General features: G+C 37.8%; 1 protein-coding gene across 1 annotated transcript in view; it reads right to left on the bottom strand.

Moving 5' to 3' along the window:
• The window catches only part of TTC6 (tetratricopeptide repeat domain 6), a 183,417-nt gene that overhangs the window by 23,684 nt on the left and 142,971 nt on the right, over positions 1-16,762 (bottom strand). Inside the window, exons 20-27 of the mRNA XM_070520038.1 lie at positions 15,308-15,390; positions 14,291-14,367; positions 13,702-13,862; positions 10,655-10,789; positions 9,023-9,172; positions 8,048-8,188; positions 6,656-6,769; positions 3,479-3,598 (exon numbers count right to left, since the gene is read on the bottom strand). Of these exons, the coding sequence (XP_070376139.1) occupies positions 3,479-3,598; positions 6,656-6,769; positions 8,048-8,188; positions 9,023-9,172; positions 10,655-10,789; positions 13,702-13,862; positions 14,291-14,367; positions 15,308-15,390 (981 nt within the window). The remainder of the gene's footprint in view (positions 1-3,478; positions 3,599-6,655; positions 6,770-8,047; positions 8,189-9,022; positions 9,173-10,654; positions 10,790-13,701; positions 13,863-14,290; positions 14,368-15,307; positions 15,391-16,762) is intronic.

Below are 16,762 nucleotides of genomic sequence, written 5' to 3'. Positions count from 1 at the left end.
CTGTGTCAGAGCGTGGGCCCTTGACAGCATTGCTTCCCATCCCCTCAGGAAACTCGTTCCATCATATTCCTGCTGTCTTCTGTGTCTTGTCTCACTGCCCGAACTAAGATGCCTTCCCTCAACCCTCCCTGCCTGCAAACCACACATGGCCATGTCTTTCTAGTGCCTGTCACCACCAATCTCGCGGAAAGCATGGTTAACACGCACTGTCTCCAAGTGCCCAAATTCCATCAACTTCTTATTCTTGTTTAATAAGGCCAGCTTTATTTTGTAATTTGTAAACTGCCTCTAAAGAAAATATTTCTTCTTATTATTATTAAAGTTTAACTCATATATATGGTGTATATGTTCTAATAAAACGAGAAAACTTACAGTGCTTAGAGTGATCCCTGCTCCACCTTTTCTTTCTCCCGAGTCCCACTCCCCAAACGCAATTGCTTTTACATCTTCTTGTTATTTCTTCTGCTATTTACCTTCAAATTTCTAAATAACATGAGTATTATATTATGTTTAACTTCCAACATAGGAGAGCGTTTAGCTATCTAACACCATCACTCGACACACTTCCCCTCTTCCCACCATCCCTGCATATCTATGACAATTTGTTTGTTTTAGTTTCTGTTTTACCTTCCTCAAGGACAGGATCCTTGGCTACCCATTCATATTTAAGTTTGAGGCATTAAAATCTGGAAAGGTAGTTTTGAGCACCTGAACAGCTCTTCTCCACTATCTTTGACCTTGTGGAATTACATCTTTTTTATTCCTTTACTATCTTCCGGGTAGTTTTCCAAAAGGACAAAGAGATAAACAAATGTTCTCAATCCAACGAGCTTAACCATTAACTTTGTGACCAACGCCAGTCTAAATGCTGCACTCTGCTTCCTAGTCAAGGTGTTCCTATGAAGGTCAGACAGCTGTCACTTAAGACACGAACTAAGATGTTTTCAGCTCGCAGCCTACTTGACCTCTCTGTTAATCAATCATTCCCACTAAAAAGTCTTCCGTGGGCGAGTTTGAAGACCCTGCCCTCTCTTGGTTCTTCCTTTAGCTCTCTTACTATTCAGTCTTAGATTCCTTCATTAGTTCCTCCTCAGCTTGCATCTTTTTTTGTTCAATTTTTCAAATTAATTTTTTTACTTTACATAGAGAAAATTTCATTTTTTGGCTTTTAATTAGTGTTTGTAGGGCATATGTTTTTCCAGCCTTTTACTTTTACCTCTCTACATCATTATATTTAAAGCGCATTTCTTGTAGCCAGAATATAGTTGGGGCTTTTTAAAAATCCCAATCTGACATTCTCATTATCTTAATTGGCATATTTTGACCATTTCATTAAATGTAACTACTGATATGGTTGGATTTAGGTCTACCATTTGTTTATTTATTTTCTGCTGGTCTCCTCTGTTTTCTGCAGCTTTGTTTTCCCTTCCCAGATTTATTTTGGATTATTGTAAAATTTTTTGTTCCATTTTAATTAATCCACCATCTTTTTGACTGAAGAAGGCACATTTGAGCAGGCATCTGAAATGAAAGGAGGACATGAGCCACACACAGATCAGTAGGAAGAGTGTTCTATGCATAGGGGATAGCTCGTGTGAGGACCCTGCGGCAGGAAGGAAGCCTGGCATTTCCGAGCAATAGCAAAAGGGCAGAGTGGAGTGACCTGAGAGGAGAAAAGAAGAACATTTGATGGTGAAGTCAGATCAGTGAGCAGGAGTCAGATCACGGAGGGTCGTGATTGGCCACAGTCAAGAGCTCAGATTTTATTCTAAGAGTGATGGAAAGTCACTGGAGGGTTCTGAGCAGAGGAATGACTTGATCTGCTCTGTGTTTTGGAGAGGGCTCTGGCTGCTGTGTGGAGAACAGCATGTAGAGGGACAAAAGCAGAGGCCAGCGAGGAAGCTCCTGCTGTCGTCCAGGGAAGAGGTGGTGGAGGCTTGAACTAGGAGGACAGTCGTGGCGAAAACGAGAAATGACTGAATTCAGAATGTGCTTTGAGGGTAGAGCTGACTGGACTTGCTCATGAGTTAGATGTGAGGCGTGAGCAAAGAGAGGGCTCAAGAATGATTCCCGTTAGACCATGAGCTCCTCGAGGACTGGAAATCTGGCATATTTATCTTCACATCTTCAGTGCCAGTACCTTGCCTTGTCTGAAAGAACACAGGATTTGGAATCAAGTGAGACCTGAGTTCCAATATTGCCAGTACTTTCTGGCTGAAAGACTATTTAACCTCTTTTGAATGTCAGCATCCTCTTCTATAAGTTACAATCATAAATCACTCAGCATTGTTGAGAATATGGTAGGTAGCAACTGTGCAACAAATAGAGTTAATGTTGTTGTGAAGGACTCAGGAAGTACTTACTTGGTAGATAACACAGGTCTCACATTTAGCTCTCCAGCGGCTGAGGTCCTTTGTTCCCAGTCCCGATTTCCTCCCTTTCTCCACCCCAACACCGGTGCCCAGAGTGCCATAGCTTTCTTGCCTACTCCAAACAAAGTCCTTTAGCCCCCCTAGCAGAGGAAATTCCGAATGGTGTATCTCAAAATCAAAACCTAAAGAAGTGCAACTCTTGAAATTACCTTTCAGCAGAGTGCAAACTGCCTAGAATAAAGTTTCTCAGGCACTCCTTAATAATAAGTCATTCTGTAGGGCAGAATTGCAAAAGAGGACTCCAGAAGCAGAAAATTCATACATGCCATCTTTGAAGGTGAGGAAAATAGGAAACACTCCATGACATAATGTTCTGCTGTGGCTCCTCAGAAACAACGAAGCCCAGCTACCATTATTTCACTGCAAACTTCAAAATGCTATTTAATTTTTGTCTTGTATTTCTTAACCTTAATTCCAAAGTTAACTTTAAAAAGACAATACAAATAAGATAAAATTAAATGAGAATGCAAATTTTGCTTAATTATTCTATAAAGAAATACTTTTTAAGCCACATGTTTCTTTTTGATATATTACAGATGCTGTCTTCTACCGCAATTCTGAGTGCCCGTTCCTACTAACTTAAAAATCTATTCTGAGGAGCCTATTGTGAGCAGCTATTTTCTGCCCTGTGCAAAAAAAAATACATTTATTTTGATATATTTTTAATGAGTAATGAGGAAAATTGTGAATGAGAAAGACCACCGGCCAGCTACATAAATTGATTTATTTGCCAAATAATAGAATTTTGTGTGTAAACAAGATACTCCCCTGGGGAGGTATAGTCTTGATATTTCATCAAATCAGACACATTTATTTTTTTTTTTTTTACTTATTGGCTATTTATCTGTAATCAAAACAGTAAAAATACACATTTTTTGCAAAGATTCTAGTAGTCGTTCAAAGTATTTCGATACAATTCTTGCTGAAGTTGAGTTATTGCTCATTAATATTGACATTTGATATCGAGAAAAACTTGCTCACTATTTTCAGCAGTGAACCTGCAAAATCAGGTGGGTTCATTTTTACAAGGAAACAGGAAGTATTACCTCTAACGCGAAACTGTACTGCTCGAGCTCTACGTAGATGAGTCCACGATTAATGAAGGTATTTAATGTCACCGTTTCTCCAGCATCAAGAAGCAGCACAATTCCATAATCCGTTAATGCCTAAAAATAAAATAATCACTGACAACCTAGATTCAACCCCTTATAGCCTTACTGTATTGGCCATAGACAAATGTGTTTATGCCCAAACTAGGACCTCATAGCTAGTTCTTTAATTTGACTTCTAACTTATGGCCAAAAATCATCATTTGTTACCTTTCAGGCATCCCCTTAACTAAACATTATGGATACTGCCGCGTTCTATTAAGTGGCGCGGACGGTGACTGCGCTTGCGCCTCACGTGTTATTTGTGACTCCTCCTAAGTATTTTCATTGTCTGTGGGTGGGAAGAGGGGACGTGACAACTTCCTCCACTCAGCGGTTTCACCAAATGACTGTCGACATTAACAGAGAGCACTTGTTACATTTTGAAATTTAATTTCTTTTTAGTGTTTTACTGTTTTCCTCACTGAAACCTGAGTTCTACGGCGGCAGAGCCTGCCCGTTTTGTGCTCCACGGGAGAGCCAGTCACGAGCACCGGGCCTGCGCATAACAGGCGGTCCGTAACCTTTTGTTCAGTGAATAGATCGTGAATAGATGAAAATGAATCTTAGCAAAACTAACAAATAAGCTCTTGCTTGAAAATTACTTCAAAATATTTTGATAGGTATACTTTTTTTTTAAGCCATTAGTCTAAGCTGAGAATGAATCAACGAAGAGGATCTTTCTCTATTATTCTCAGCTTTTTTCTTCCTTCAGTGAATAAACAAGTTTTTACTGGTCATCTACTCTGCACCAAGTACTAGGAGCACCCCGAATCTGAGTTGGAGCTGAATCTCTTAACTGGTTTTCCCACTGAACATTTTGTCCAAAAATGCCACATGGTTTCATCAGAAAAGGGCCAAATCTTACATGCCTATAACTCATGATAACTGAAAACGCAAATAAAGAGTATTTTACTGTACGCTCATTGGTCCTGCTCTAGTGTTTCATGATTAGGCACTCAAGTGTCTAAAAGAATTGTACAATTAAAGATCCTATAACGTACACTGTGGCCTAACTATCAATAAACATTGCCAGGGCTGCGAAAATAACTCATAATACCTGTAAAAACAGAACAAAACTAGGATTTGGGTACTTTTTCTTTCACAGAATCACAGAATGTAAAACCTCTAAGATGCTTTAAAGATCCACTAAGCAGCTGAATAGTGACACAAGAGGAAACAGAAGCCGGGAAATGAGACTCCATGAAGGTCAGCGAGCAGGATTTCTTCATGCCTCTGCTGTTATTACTAGCTTTTCAGTCTTGGGAAAGTTACTTAACACTAAGCCTCAATTTCCTCATCGGCAAAATTGGGATATTAACAACTCATCATACTGTTGTAAAGGTCCACTTAAAGATATTTAGATGGTATGTTGGTAAAACATTCAGCCCCAGTGCCTATCACACAATAGCCCTAAGTAAGTGGCAATTGTTATTGTTTTTATTAATATAGGGTGGTAAGAATCAGAATTCACCTTTTCTTAATTTTTGTGAAGCCAGATCTTGGAAGAACGCCTAGGTTCCTTTTCTGCAGAAAGTTACTTGGGTTCTCAGTCTAATGATGGCAGGAATGCTGAGAAACAGGTGGAAGTAGATAAACAGGGAGGAGGCGACGCTGTTAAATGGCATCCGGTCCCCATGCTGGATGTCGGTTGGTTTTACAAAGTCACCTACAGACTGTTAACTAGAAGCAAACCAACCTGTGAACACCAATACACTCTCTACGCCCTGTGTGAAGTGGATGCGTTTCTAACCTCTCCCTACTTCCGTTTCCTCATCTGTAAAATGAGTTGTTTGGATGAAATGCGTTGAGTACGCAGCAGCTCTGAAATAGTAATACAGAATTATTCTACTCAGGTCTCTAACTAGAGAGGTAGTTGAGGTAGTTTTTCATTTTCCTTATTCATAGAGCACTGGCTCTGTTACATATCAGAGATAACAAAAATGGGAGTTCCCTGCCCCCACCAGCCCATTGTTTGCGGCCTCCAGTTACCCAGAAAAGGCAGGAGTGGGTGTGGGGAGGGAGTGGTCAAAGACACCTGCTGAGCAGGTTACTCTGATAAACGGTCCTTTAATTAGCTCCTAGAATCTTAACAACTCCTTTGTTAAAAACTAGTTATTCATTTGTCAGCATTTCTGGAGGAAACCTGATAGTCTGGTTACTAGGAATTCTACATCCTCTTAGGCAGAAACAGTGTTTCTCAACTTCTCTTCCATAGCAAATAAATGTCTAAATCTCTGAATGTCTTAAACAGACTGAACTGTGCCAGTTTCAAGGAGACCGAGGGAGTGCGTCCACACGGAAAGCGGGGACACGGTGTGCTGTTTGAAAGGAAGGCTTCATTGACTCCACGTGGACAGAAACGAGGAGGGGAGGCAAGTGGACAGCTGAGAAAGAGAGCAGGCCAGGGCACTGGGACCACGGGGCAACTGGCCAGTGAGCAGTCTTGACTGGAAAAGGACCAAACCATCATGGGGAGGGGAGAGAGGGGCGAGATTAGCAAATAAAAAAGAGGCTTGCACAGGGAGAAGCTGGACGAGGACAAATAGAGAAAAAGGTGTGCTGCGGCCGTCCGTTAGGGCTTCGAGATGCACAGGCAATCCTGGTCCCTGGTCCTGGAGGTGGAAACCATCATTCAAACACCCTGCTGTGTCTGTGGTCTGAGCACTGTACAAAAAATACCTCAATAAACTGTTCGAGCTCATGTTGAGATTTTGCTGGGGATCACTGCTGAAAAATTCTGCAGGAGTGGGTATCAGCAGGAACGTTTACTCAAATGAGAATTATGTCATCTACTTTTATTTATATATGCCTCCAAATATTCCTATAAGCATTGCAAAATTAATTTTTCATTTGACATTGCAGGCATTGTTTAAGAAAATTTAGTGAGCACTAACAAAGAAATTAAGTATTCTTTGAAATGGTTCTTTGGTTTCTCAAGTTTTTTGTGTGTCTGTAATTCCACAGGGGTTATTTTTCAAAACTATAACAGAAATAGTAAGAAAATACTTTACACGTGCTTTACAAGTGTTTACAAATGCTTGAACGTGTTATTTACCAAAACGGTCATCTTACCATTTGAAGTTCACCTATCCTGGTGTAACATAACGCTCTGTTATAAAATGCTACATAACTGTTCTTGTCCATGTTGATGGCTGTAGTTAAATCTGTAATCGCCAGCTTGTAAGTCTACAAAGAAAAAAATAATTACGTGAGAAAGGTTAATGAGGGACTGAAATTCAAATGTAAAATAAATTCTTGATTCTCAGAGAGTTTTTGCCCACTCATTTAACCATTCTGTGTATCATCCATGAAATTAAGATAATCAAGCTAATTCTTCAGAGTTAATTAAGATCTCTTGGTAGGAATTACTATTAGAGTTTCTCTTACCTGTAAATAAAATTCAATATATAAACAGCTTTAATTTCGACGATTGTATCATTGCCAATGTTGCTGTACAGCAAGGAGAAAATTATACGTGCTATTGGTAATGGAGCAGCAAGCCACATTCACCCAGCACACATTCACCAGCGCTTACTTGCTTCTGTCACTCGTCCTGTCACATCACATAATCGTCATGTTTTCTACCCACGTTCTCCTCTGCTTCCTCTCTGATGCTCCTCTGATACCCTAGATCATCCATTTCTATAGATAGTAATTTTCATGGAATTAACATGTAATGCAAGGACTTACCTTTGCTTTAAGGTATTATTTGCAAAATATTTCATATGAAATAGCTACAAAGAAAGGTCAGAAAAGAAAAGTAGAGAGAAACAAAGTATTCCAGGAAGTATCAGATATCAATGGCGCTCCTCACACCCTTGGATCCAGTCAGTTCTGTTTAGGAATCAATCATAAACTCAAGCAATGATTTTGTTCTCAGTGTGTATAACCGTATTATTTAAAATAGTAAAGAATTTAAAAGAACTCAAATGTCCAACAATAAGGTAGTTAAAAATAAACTATGGTGAATATTATGCAGTCATTAAAACTGGTATCTTCAAATATTAAGTGTGAGAAGCAAGGCACGACAGAAATTATTTAAGTAGCATAACCCCAATTTTGGAAAATACGTATCATATATTCTTAGAAGGAAAAAAAAAGACTGAATGCAAATGCACCAAAATGCTCTCAGGAATTGTCATTTGAGGGTGGCATGTGATTTTAATCTTCTTCTTTATTCCCCTCTGTATTTTCCAGATTCCCTACAATGAATATATACTACTTTCTTAATAGAAATAAATTGTGTTATTTAAAATGTACATGTCAAAAATAAATATCACTATGTTGTGAGAAACTATGCGCTGAAATCCCTTGCAATGCGACAGTGCCAAGCAGCGTCTATAGCTCAGCCATTCACACCCTGGTGATTCCCCTCAGAGAGAAGAAAAGGAAGGGAGTCCCCACTTGGCATCTGAGCACCTGCCCACTCACAGACTTCAGGAAACAGGCAGGACGTCGCCCCACCTTGTTGTAGTATTTCAGAACTCCTCGGGAGATATAGGCACGCACGCTCTGGGGATAAATCCTGATGGCTTCGTTACAGTTCAAGATTGCTTTGGAGTATCTGCCTTTCAAACCATAGAAGGCTACTCGGCTTAAATATGCCTTTTCAGAGAGAGAGAGGAGGGAAGCAGGAAAGGATGTTTTAGTAAAAGCATCAATTCTACCAAAATACATGGTAGTCTGAACAGATCTATGCCACCCAAAGACGGTTTAAAATACAGTCTTTTTTTCCACTCTCTTTTATTAGAAAAAATTTCAAACATACAGAATAATTGAAAGAATAGTACAGTGAAGGTCCATATGCCTACCACCTGGATCTAGTCATTATTAACATTTGGCAATATTTGCTGTATCTATTTTTTTCTGAACTATTTGAAAATAAGTTGTAGACATCACTATACCTCACACCAGGTTTTCCAGTATGCATCCCCTGTGAATAAGACATTCTCCTACACAACCACACTACCACTACATAGCTAAGAGAATTAACTGTATTTCCCTAAAATCATCTAATATTTAGTCCATGTTCAACTTTCATAGACTTTTAAAATTGGGATCCAATCAAGCTTCACCCATTGAATTTTGTGTTGTCTCCACAGTCTCTTATAAGGCAGGAATAAACGTGTTAGCAAAACAAGAAATAAATAAATCAATAATGGTATATAAAATTATAATTACTAATAGGTTCATTAAAATATTAACAATATTTTAGATATATCACAATTCATAAAGCACTTTTACATATGTTAATATCCCTGCTGGAAATAATATTTTTAGTTCAAGGGGAAATACAGATATATGGATTATCATAGTTAGCTGAAAAGTAGGTATAAGTAATCAATTATCTCTAACTAATAACAGTGACATATAAAGGATGTAACAGCTGTAGCAAATTGAACTCACTCTCCAAATCACTGCAACTGTTCATTTAGATACCTGGTAATGTTTGGGATCGAGGGTAATTGCACGATTAAAATCCAGAATCGAGTTATCCTTGTGGAGTTTTACCTTACAAAGCCCACGTTGATAAAAGCATTCTGCAAAATCAGGATTTGCTTTCACAGCTTTAGTAAACGAATCTAAAGCCTAGAAGAGTATATTGTTAAAAAGTAAATCATTTAGTGAGTAGGGCATATTCATTTAAAATGTTAATAAATTACCGTACATAACTATTGTTGCAAAGTTTTCACTCATTTTTGGTCATTTAAAATACGTTTCTCCCAGTGACACTTGTAGAGCAAAGAAAAGTTATATTTATGCACAAATCAGGGTTATTATTAAAAATTTACAAGTCCTCTTACTCCCAGACTAATGTCTATATAATCCATGTTGTTAGATTACAATACTTTTGGAGGTGTAATTTTAATTGTTATTCTTCATATTGTATTTCTTCAAAGAAATCGCAACCAGGATATTTATTTTCCATGAGAGTCTAAGCACCATAGCAGGTACTATGAAATTTCAGAACAACAGAACTCGAGAATTTTTCCCAACATTGTAAAGCAAAACTGGGTTTGCTCTGTTCATCTAAAAGGGCTAAAAACATGAAAAGATTTGTAATTAATCTTATATTTATTGGAATTTCTTAATGGAACAACTAATCAAATGTAACTCTTTTTTTTCCTCTGATGAGGAAGATTGGCCCTTAGTTAACATCTTTTGCCAATCTTCTTCTTTTTGCTTGAGGAAAATTGGCCCTCAGCTAACATTTGTGCCAACCTTCCTCTAATTTGTATGTGGGACGCTGCCACAGCATGGCTTGATGAGCAATATGTGGGTCTGCAGGCAGGATCCAAACCCCATGAACCCTGGGCCACTGAAGTGGAGCATGAGAACCCAACCACTCCACCACCAGGCCAGCCCCTCTTTTTTCAAGGCTATGGAGATGCAAGTGTTGGAACCTTTCCACCTCTAGACTCTAGGACTATAAGGACTGGAATGGTGTGTGTGTGTGTGTGTGTGTGCGTGTGTGTGTGTGTAGAGATGGCACTGTGGAATACTCAACATGAGCCATTGGAAAATATCAGTTATTTTACATATTTATCATACCATCCACAATTTTGAAGTGGAGAATTGTGTAAGATAGCCTAATATTGGATAAATACATGACAATTGAATCAAGCGGTTTTCAATGGATCTGGCCATCTTAATAATTAATTTCAATCTGATTTGAATTGTTCAGTTGTCAATAGGAGAACTCAGTGTCCTAATCATTTTCCGTTTATTCTACGTTACATTGAATGACTCAGTTTAAAGTACTTACAATTTAATAAGTAAATTCATATTAATGTGATGGAATTATTTTGCTATAATAATTTCCTACAGTTAGATTTATTGTTTAGGTAGGAAATACGTATTAGTGTTTAGAATGTTGTTAACAAACAAGCATCGAATAAAATGTGTTGAATAAATAAAACAACGTAGTAGATATTGCAGTGTGCAGATTGACTGTAATAAGCCAAGCTTTGCAAGAAGCTTGGGTCTAGTCATTCACTGTATAGAAAAAGACCTGAATACAAGCAATTTCTAAAATCACAAATAACCTATGTTCTTAAATAGAAAAAATACCATTTGTAAGTTGCCTTCGTCCATGTAACAAAGACCCAAGTTATACAGACAGTCTGCTGAAGCCGCTACGGCATTTGGTCCTTTATCTGAATGAGAAAAAACTTCCAACGCCTTTTTAAGCATTCTCATGGCTTCCTATAATGGTTAAAAAAAAAGGGGGGGGAAGAGAATGTTTCTTTTTCATATTTATTTAACACGGCAGCCTTAAATGTTGAAAGGAATCCTGAGCACGCTGCCCGACTCTCATTTCTCACGAGGGCACAGGCACAGATCTTGTGAGGGCACCGGGAGACGGGGACCCGGATGTGGAGTCTGACCGCAGCGAGTCGCACAGCGGGGCCCACCCTACAAGATAGTACCTAAGCAGGCTTACACAGGTGGACCTCTGGAACTGTAATTTCTAAATTCTAAAGGCTATTTTCTTATAGTCTTAAATCAGACAAATTTATAGACTCGTTTATGACCAATTTCCTAGTAATTTCCTGAAGGGAACACTGGGCAGCTATTAGTAAAAGATCTTCAATGACAACGTCTGATGGGGTTTTAATCAACCTTTATTGTCCTGCTGTGCTCCTAATGGGATTCCACTGACACTAGAAGATAAACTAACATCAAAAGTCACCCATTTAGGGGCCGCCCGGTGGCCGAGTGGTTAAGTTCGCATGCTCCGCTTTGGCAGCCCAGGGTTTTGCCAGTTCTGATGCCGGGCGCGGACAGGGCACCGCTGGTCAGGCCACGTTGAGGCAGCGTCCCACATGCCACAACTGGAAGGACCTGCAACTAAGATATACAACTATGGGGGCGGGGGTGGGGGGGCGTTGGGGAGATAAAGCAGGGGGGGAAAGATGTCTCTTCATAAAAAAAAAAAAAAAGTCACCCATTTAGACTACTTAGTCAAAACAGTTGAAACTCATTAATAAAAAAAAATTCAATTTTCCAGATAGAAATGTCTTTTCATAATTAATCAATGTATATATCTATATGGAAATACAAATACTTGTGACTCTTTAGCCCATTTTCTTAATCATATCAAATTGCTAGAGAAAGAATGCGATTTAGCCTGGATATGTTGTGTCCTCTGTGCATTTACTCCGCATGTTTACAGCCCACCTCAGCACCCATCCTTCCATCCTCACTCTCAGCACATGACCTTGCCATAAAAAAAACCATCACCTTCTCACTTTTCCTTTTTACCTTTCAATGGGTCTCTGTCTTCCTCCATTTCCATCTTTTTCTCTCCTGTCTTTAAATGGTCCCCTTTCTTCTCCTGTTCAGAGCTAACTCCTCAAGCTCTGTCCTTCACCCCAGCTCCTTCTGCCTCCCTGAGCACAACCTGTTATTTCCTTCCTTTTTTGGCTCTCTGTCCCTGTGCTGAAGTCCATAAAGTCTTCTGTCTCATTTAAAGTAAAATGAACACATCTTCACTTCCTCCTCTAGGGGATCTCCCACCTCCCTCTCAGGAGGGTCTGGAGGGTCTTCAGGTAAGGCAGGTATACATTCTGAAAACAGTACTGTGGCTGCTGTGTAGATAAAGGCTTGGAAGAGTGCAACATTGTTCTGGACTAGGATAACGACCACAGCAACAGAGAAAGGAAGTGGATTTGAGAGACATTTAGAAAGTAGAACCAAGAGAACATCACTACTGATTGGGTGGAAGGGGACAATCAAAGGAGACCCCAAGTTTCTAGCAGAGCAACGGGGGCGCGGGGGAAGATTAAGGTAAATATAAGAGTATTCTTAGAAGGAATGCACTATCAGAAAGGTGTCAGTTCTCCCTAAAATAATCTAGGGATTCAATACAATTCAATCACAATTCCAATAGGGTTTTTAATGGATCCTGACAAGCTGAATTTAAAATGTATATGGAAGAGTAAAGGCCCAAGACGAATCAGGAATTTCCTGGAGAAGAATATGGTGCAGGGACTTGCTCTACAAGATACCAAGAACCACGATAAAGCCAGAGTAATTAAGACATGGTGCCACTGGGCCATGGATAGAAAAATTGACCAAAGGAACAGGATAGAGTGCCCACAATCAGATCCACACATACATGAAAACTTATGGTATGATAGATGTGACACTTCAAATCTTTGGGTTAAGGAGAACATTTCAATAAATGATGCTGGAACATCTGAATATCCATATGGGAAGAATTGAAATTTTATTGTCACACTCCAAAAAAACCAATTTAAAATAGAGCAAGTTCTTAAATGGAAAAAGTAAAACTTTAAAACCTTTAGAAAAAAATATGGGAGAATATCTTTATGACCTTGGCTAGGGAAGGGCTTCTTAAACAAGAATTTTTTTTAAAATTTTATGACAATAAAACAAAATGAGATATATTTGACTACATTAAAATTAAGAACCTCTGTTCATCAAAAGACACCATAAAGAACATTAAAAGACCAGCCACAAATTGCAAGAAGATACATGGCACACACATCACCCACCAAGGATTAATGTACAGAATTTATTTTTTTAATGCCTAAAATTGATAAGAAGAAAACAAATAAAAATGTGTACGGGAAATTTATAGAACAGGAAATATGAGTGGCTAACAAACATATAAAAATATGTACTCAAACTGAGACATGTGAATTAAGACCACGATGACACATCAGTTTTTACCCACCAAATTGACAAAAATAAAGTCTGACAACACCAATTATTGTAGAGGATCCAGATCAATAGGAACACTCACACACTGCAAGTGGGAGAATAAATTGGTGCAACCCAATGGAACAATGCGTCATTCTGTTGAAAATTCAAATTCACATTCTCTACATACCAGCAATTCTACTCCTAGGAATCTATCCTGGAAAACTACTCTCCATGTAAACAAAAGACATGAAAAAGAATATTTATAGCAGCCCTACTCTCAAGAAGAAAAAATAAATAAAAGGAAACAACCCAAATGTTAATTAACAGAAAAATCAATCAATAAATGTTATAATTTAGTTTTGTAAAAAAAAAATGTAAGCAGTGATTCTAACACAAAATAAAATTTCCATTAAGTGGCTTAGTAAATGTTACTCAAGACTTCTCACCTTTCTTCTCTTGGCCTTCATTTGGGTTTTTGCTAAGAGAGTGTACATGGTGATATCCGGCCTGTTCAAGATGAGCCCATCCAAGACCTGGATGGCCTTGTCGTGGTTCTCACAAAACGAATAAACGAGCGCTTGCTGTATAGGGCTCAACTTAATGAGACCTAGAAGGAAAGGAAACTCTATCAATACCTTTGCCAAGGATCTAGGATTTAGAATAGAATTATTTTAAGGAAGTCAAGGAATTCAATAATCTATATTTATAGTATGAATTAACAAAGCAATATGACACTAAAATCTATTTGCTATCAACAGATAATAAGACTTCCCAATTACAAACAAAAAAAGTCAAAATGTAAACCTGGTGTTTCTGATAATAATCCCCCTCACAAAATTCACTGTGTTATGGAGCATTTTACTAACTGATTATGTACATGTGCAACTGAAATTTTACAGTTTCAGAATCTAACTTTGAATTTCAAGTGACCCCTTAACCTCATCTGTACACAGCTATCACAACAAGTATCAAAGTTTTAAAGAGGTATTACTTTTTAAACTAAGACAATTATAATTTTGCATTAATTATATTTACCTTTGTTCATTTCTGCTACTTGATAAATAGTGAACTTGGCAAGATCATAGCATTTCATCATAAGGAGATATTGTCCTCTGGAAGAAATAATACTTTTTAATTCTAAGTAGTTAAAAGTAATTTTTCTAAAATAAAGTTTCCTATAACCAGTTACTTAAAATTTTACAATTATAGTACATTCATTCATACTTACGTATGTATGATATAAACAATGTGAAAATTATATGCATTTTATAGAGTATAAATAGACCAATTAGCATGGAGATGTGATCAGAAAACAATTTAGGAAATGTGAAGCTGAAAGGAAAATACTAAAATCTTTTTGCAATGATCTGTATTTAAAATGTTTTACTCTGTTGCTGAGAAATTATTAAAAGATAAACATAGTTCAAGGAACATAACAGGGGGAAGTATTCACCTAAATTGATAACATATGACTCAAGAGTTAAAAGACAAAGCAAGCCCTTCTCAGACAGCATTGTTCCAGTGCATTTTTCCATGTCTGTGAGTCTGTTTCTCATGTTAGAGACTAGAACGTTTTTGGGTAGTGATAACTCATAACTCGCAATGGGTTCCTTTACAGCAAGCTAGACTGCATTTGAAACACAATTCAATGTGTCATTTTTCTTTCACTGAATTAGCTGAGGTTTATGTTTGATACCTCTGTGGACACAGTCAAACAACTGTTCAAAACATGTTACCTTACTTTCATGAGCTATGTGATAGCTATATAACCAGTAGTCTAAAACAGCCACAAAGAACTGAAAAACGAATCCATTGTGTTTTGATACATGGATAGAGCAAAAGGAAAGACCTGGTTATCTTATATTATAAATTATCTTAAAGTTTAACAAAAACAATTACTACATCTAACTTGATGGTTGGGAGATGGCCATTGCTGGGAGATTAAATATAAAATGAGGAGACTGGAAAGACCAAGAGAGAACTAAAGATCCCAACAGCTAGCTCAGAGGCTGAGTTATCCAAGGAGAATTCTATCTATTTCTATGCTCATACCTGATTATGTATAATTGGATTCCATCTGGGTGAAGGTGGATCGCACGAGATAACTCTCTTACTGCCTTTTTCAGTTTATGCAGCTGTTGAGTGATAAACAGAAACTTAACTCATAATAATACTGCTTGCTTCCTTTCTGAGGTTTATCCCTTCCCATCTTTCAATACAGAAATTTTGCAGGAATATCTCCTAATACACATGCTTTTCTTAAGAATCATCAGAGCAAATGGAATTCAGAGAAGTTAAAAAAAAAAAGTTGGCGATGCAAAGTCTTTCGGTTTTTTAAAACCATTTATCTTTAATTTTGAAGAATAATTACATATACCCACATATATATTATTTTACGTAAATGTGATTATATCATACATTCTAGTTTGTTTTCCTTTTTTGTTTAGCTTTTCAGTTTTTCTCTCTCGACCATAACACCTTTTTCACCAAACTTTATCCAGGTTAATAAACTAGCAAAGGAGGGTAAAATAAAAAGGAAACAATTCCACTTAAAAATAAAGAAAGTAAAACAAGCTTGCACTTAAATTAATAAGTAAATGAATGAATAAAACAAATACAGGATTGATGAAAAAACAGATCTGTTTAAAATCAATATATAATGAAAAGTAAACATTGATTCTTTCCTTAACACTGTCACAGAAGTACAATCTGGATTTGTACAAATTTGGGAACAAAAATCTATTATCATTCGGGATAGTACAAAAGGAGGACTACTCAGATCCCAGCAAAATGAACCTGGGGCAACAAGGACTCCTCTTCGTATGCTGACATGGTGACACAAAGAGGAGAAGGCACGAAACTAATGGGTGCAAGGAAGTAGGCAGTATCTGTTGAAATGGTACAAACTGTTTAGAGAAAATAGTGGATGAAGTCAAAAGACAGAACCCAAAAGGAGAGAGTCTGAGACGTGTTTAAATAAATTTGAGAATTTCTGGGGAACTTCAGGTCTGCTCTTCTCAAACTGACCTGCTCAGGTTGGTGTAATTAACAAACCCTCTAGTCATATGTCAGCACTGCTCCACCTGTTCCAGCTATACATATCTGTGCATTGAGGAAATCTTGGTTGGGAAAGATGGAGGCTCACTCTCTGATCTTTACAAGCTGTCCTGGGGTTGGACTTCTCCAGGTGGCCTTAGATTGGGTTCACTATGAAGGCTGAACCCACACAGTAGGCATATGTATTCTTCTCTATATATACAGAGGGTTTCATTTGTAATTGTCTTATTTACATGGGATCATATTGTACACACGTTATACTCTTCTGAATCTTGCTTTTCTTACTCAACAATATCTCATGGAAATCCCTCTAAGCCAGCTGGTATAATTCTAATCACTCTTTTTATTGATTACATAATAGTCTGTGGTGTGAACACAACACAATTTATTCAACCATTATTGTGTAGAGATTTTTGCCTCTCAGAACAATGAGTCTTTGAATATATGTCC

Source organism: Equus asinus, chromosome 2, assembly GCF_041296235.1.
Source record: "Equus asinus isolate D_3611 breed Donkey chromosome 2, EquAss-T2T_v2, whole genome shotgun sequence".
Classification (NCBI taxonomy): Eukaryota; Metazoa; Chordata; class Mammalia; order Perissodactyla; family Equidae; genus Equus; species Equus asinus.
Note: the sequence above shows the minus strand (reverse complement) of the source record. Positions and strands in the feature narration are given on the sequence as shown.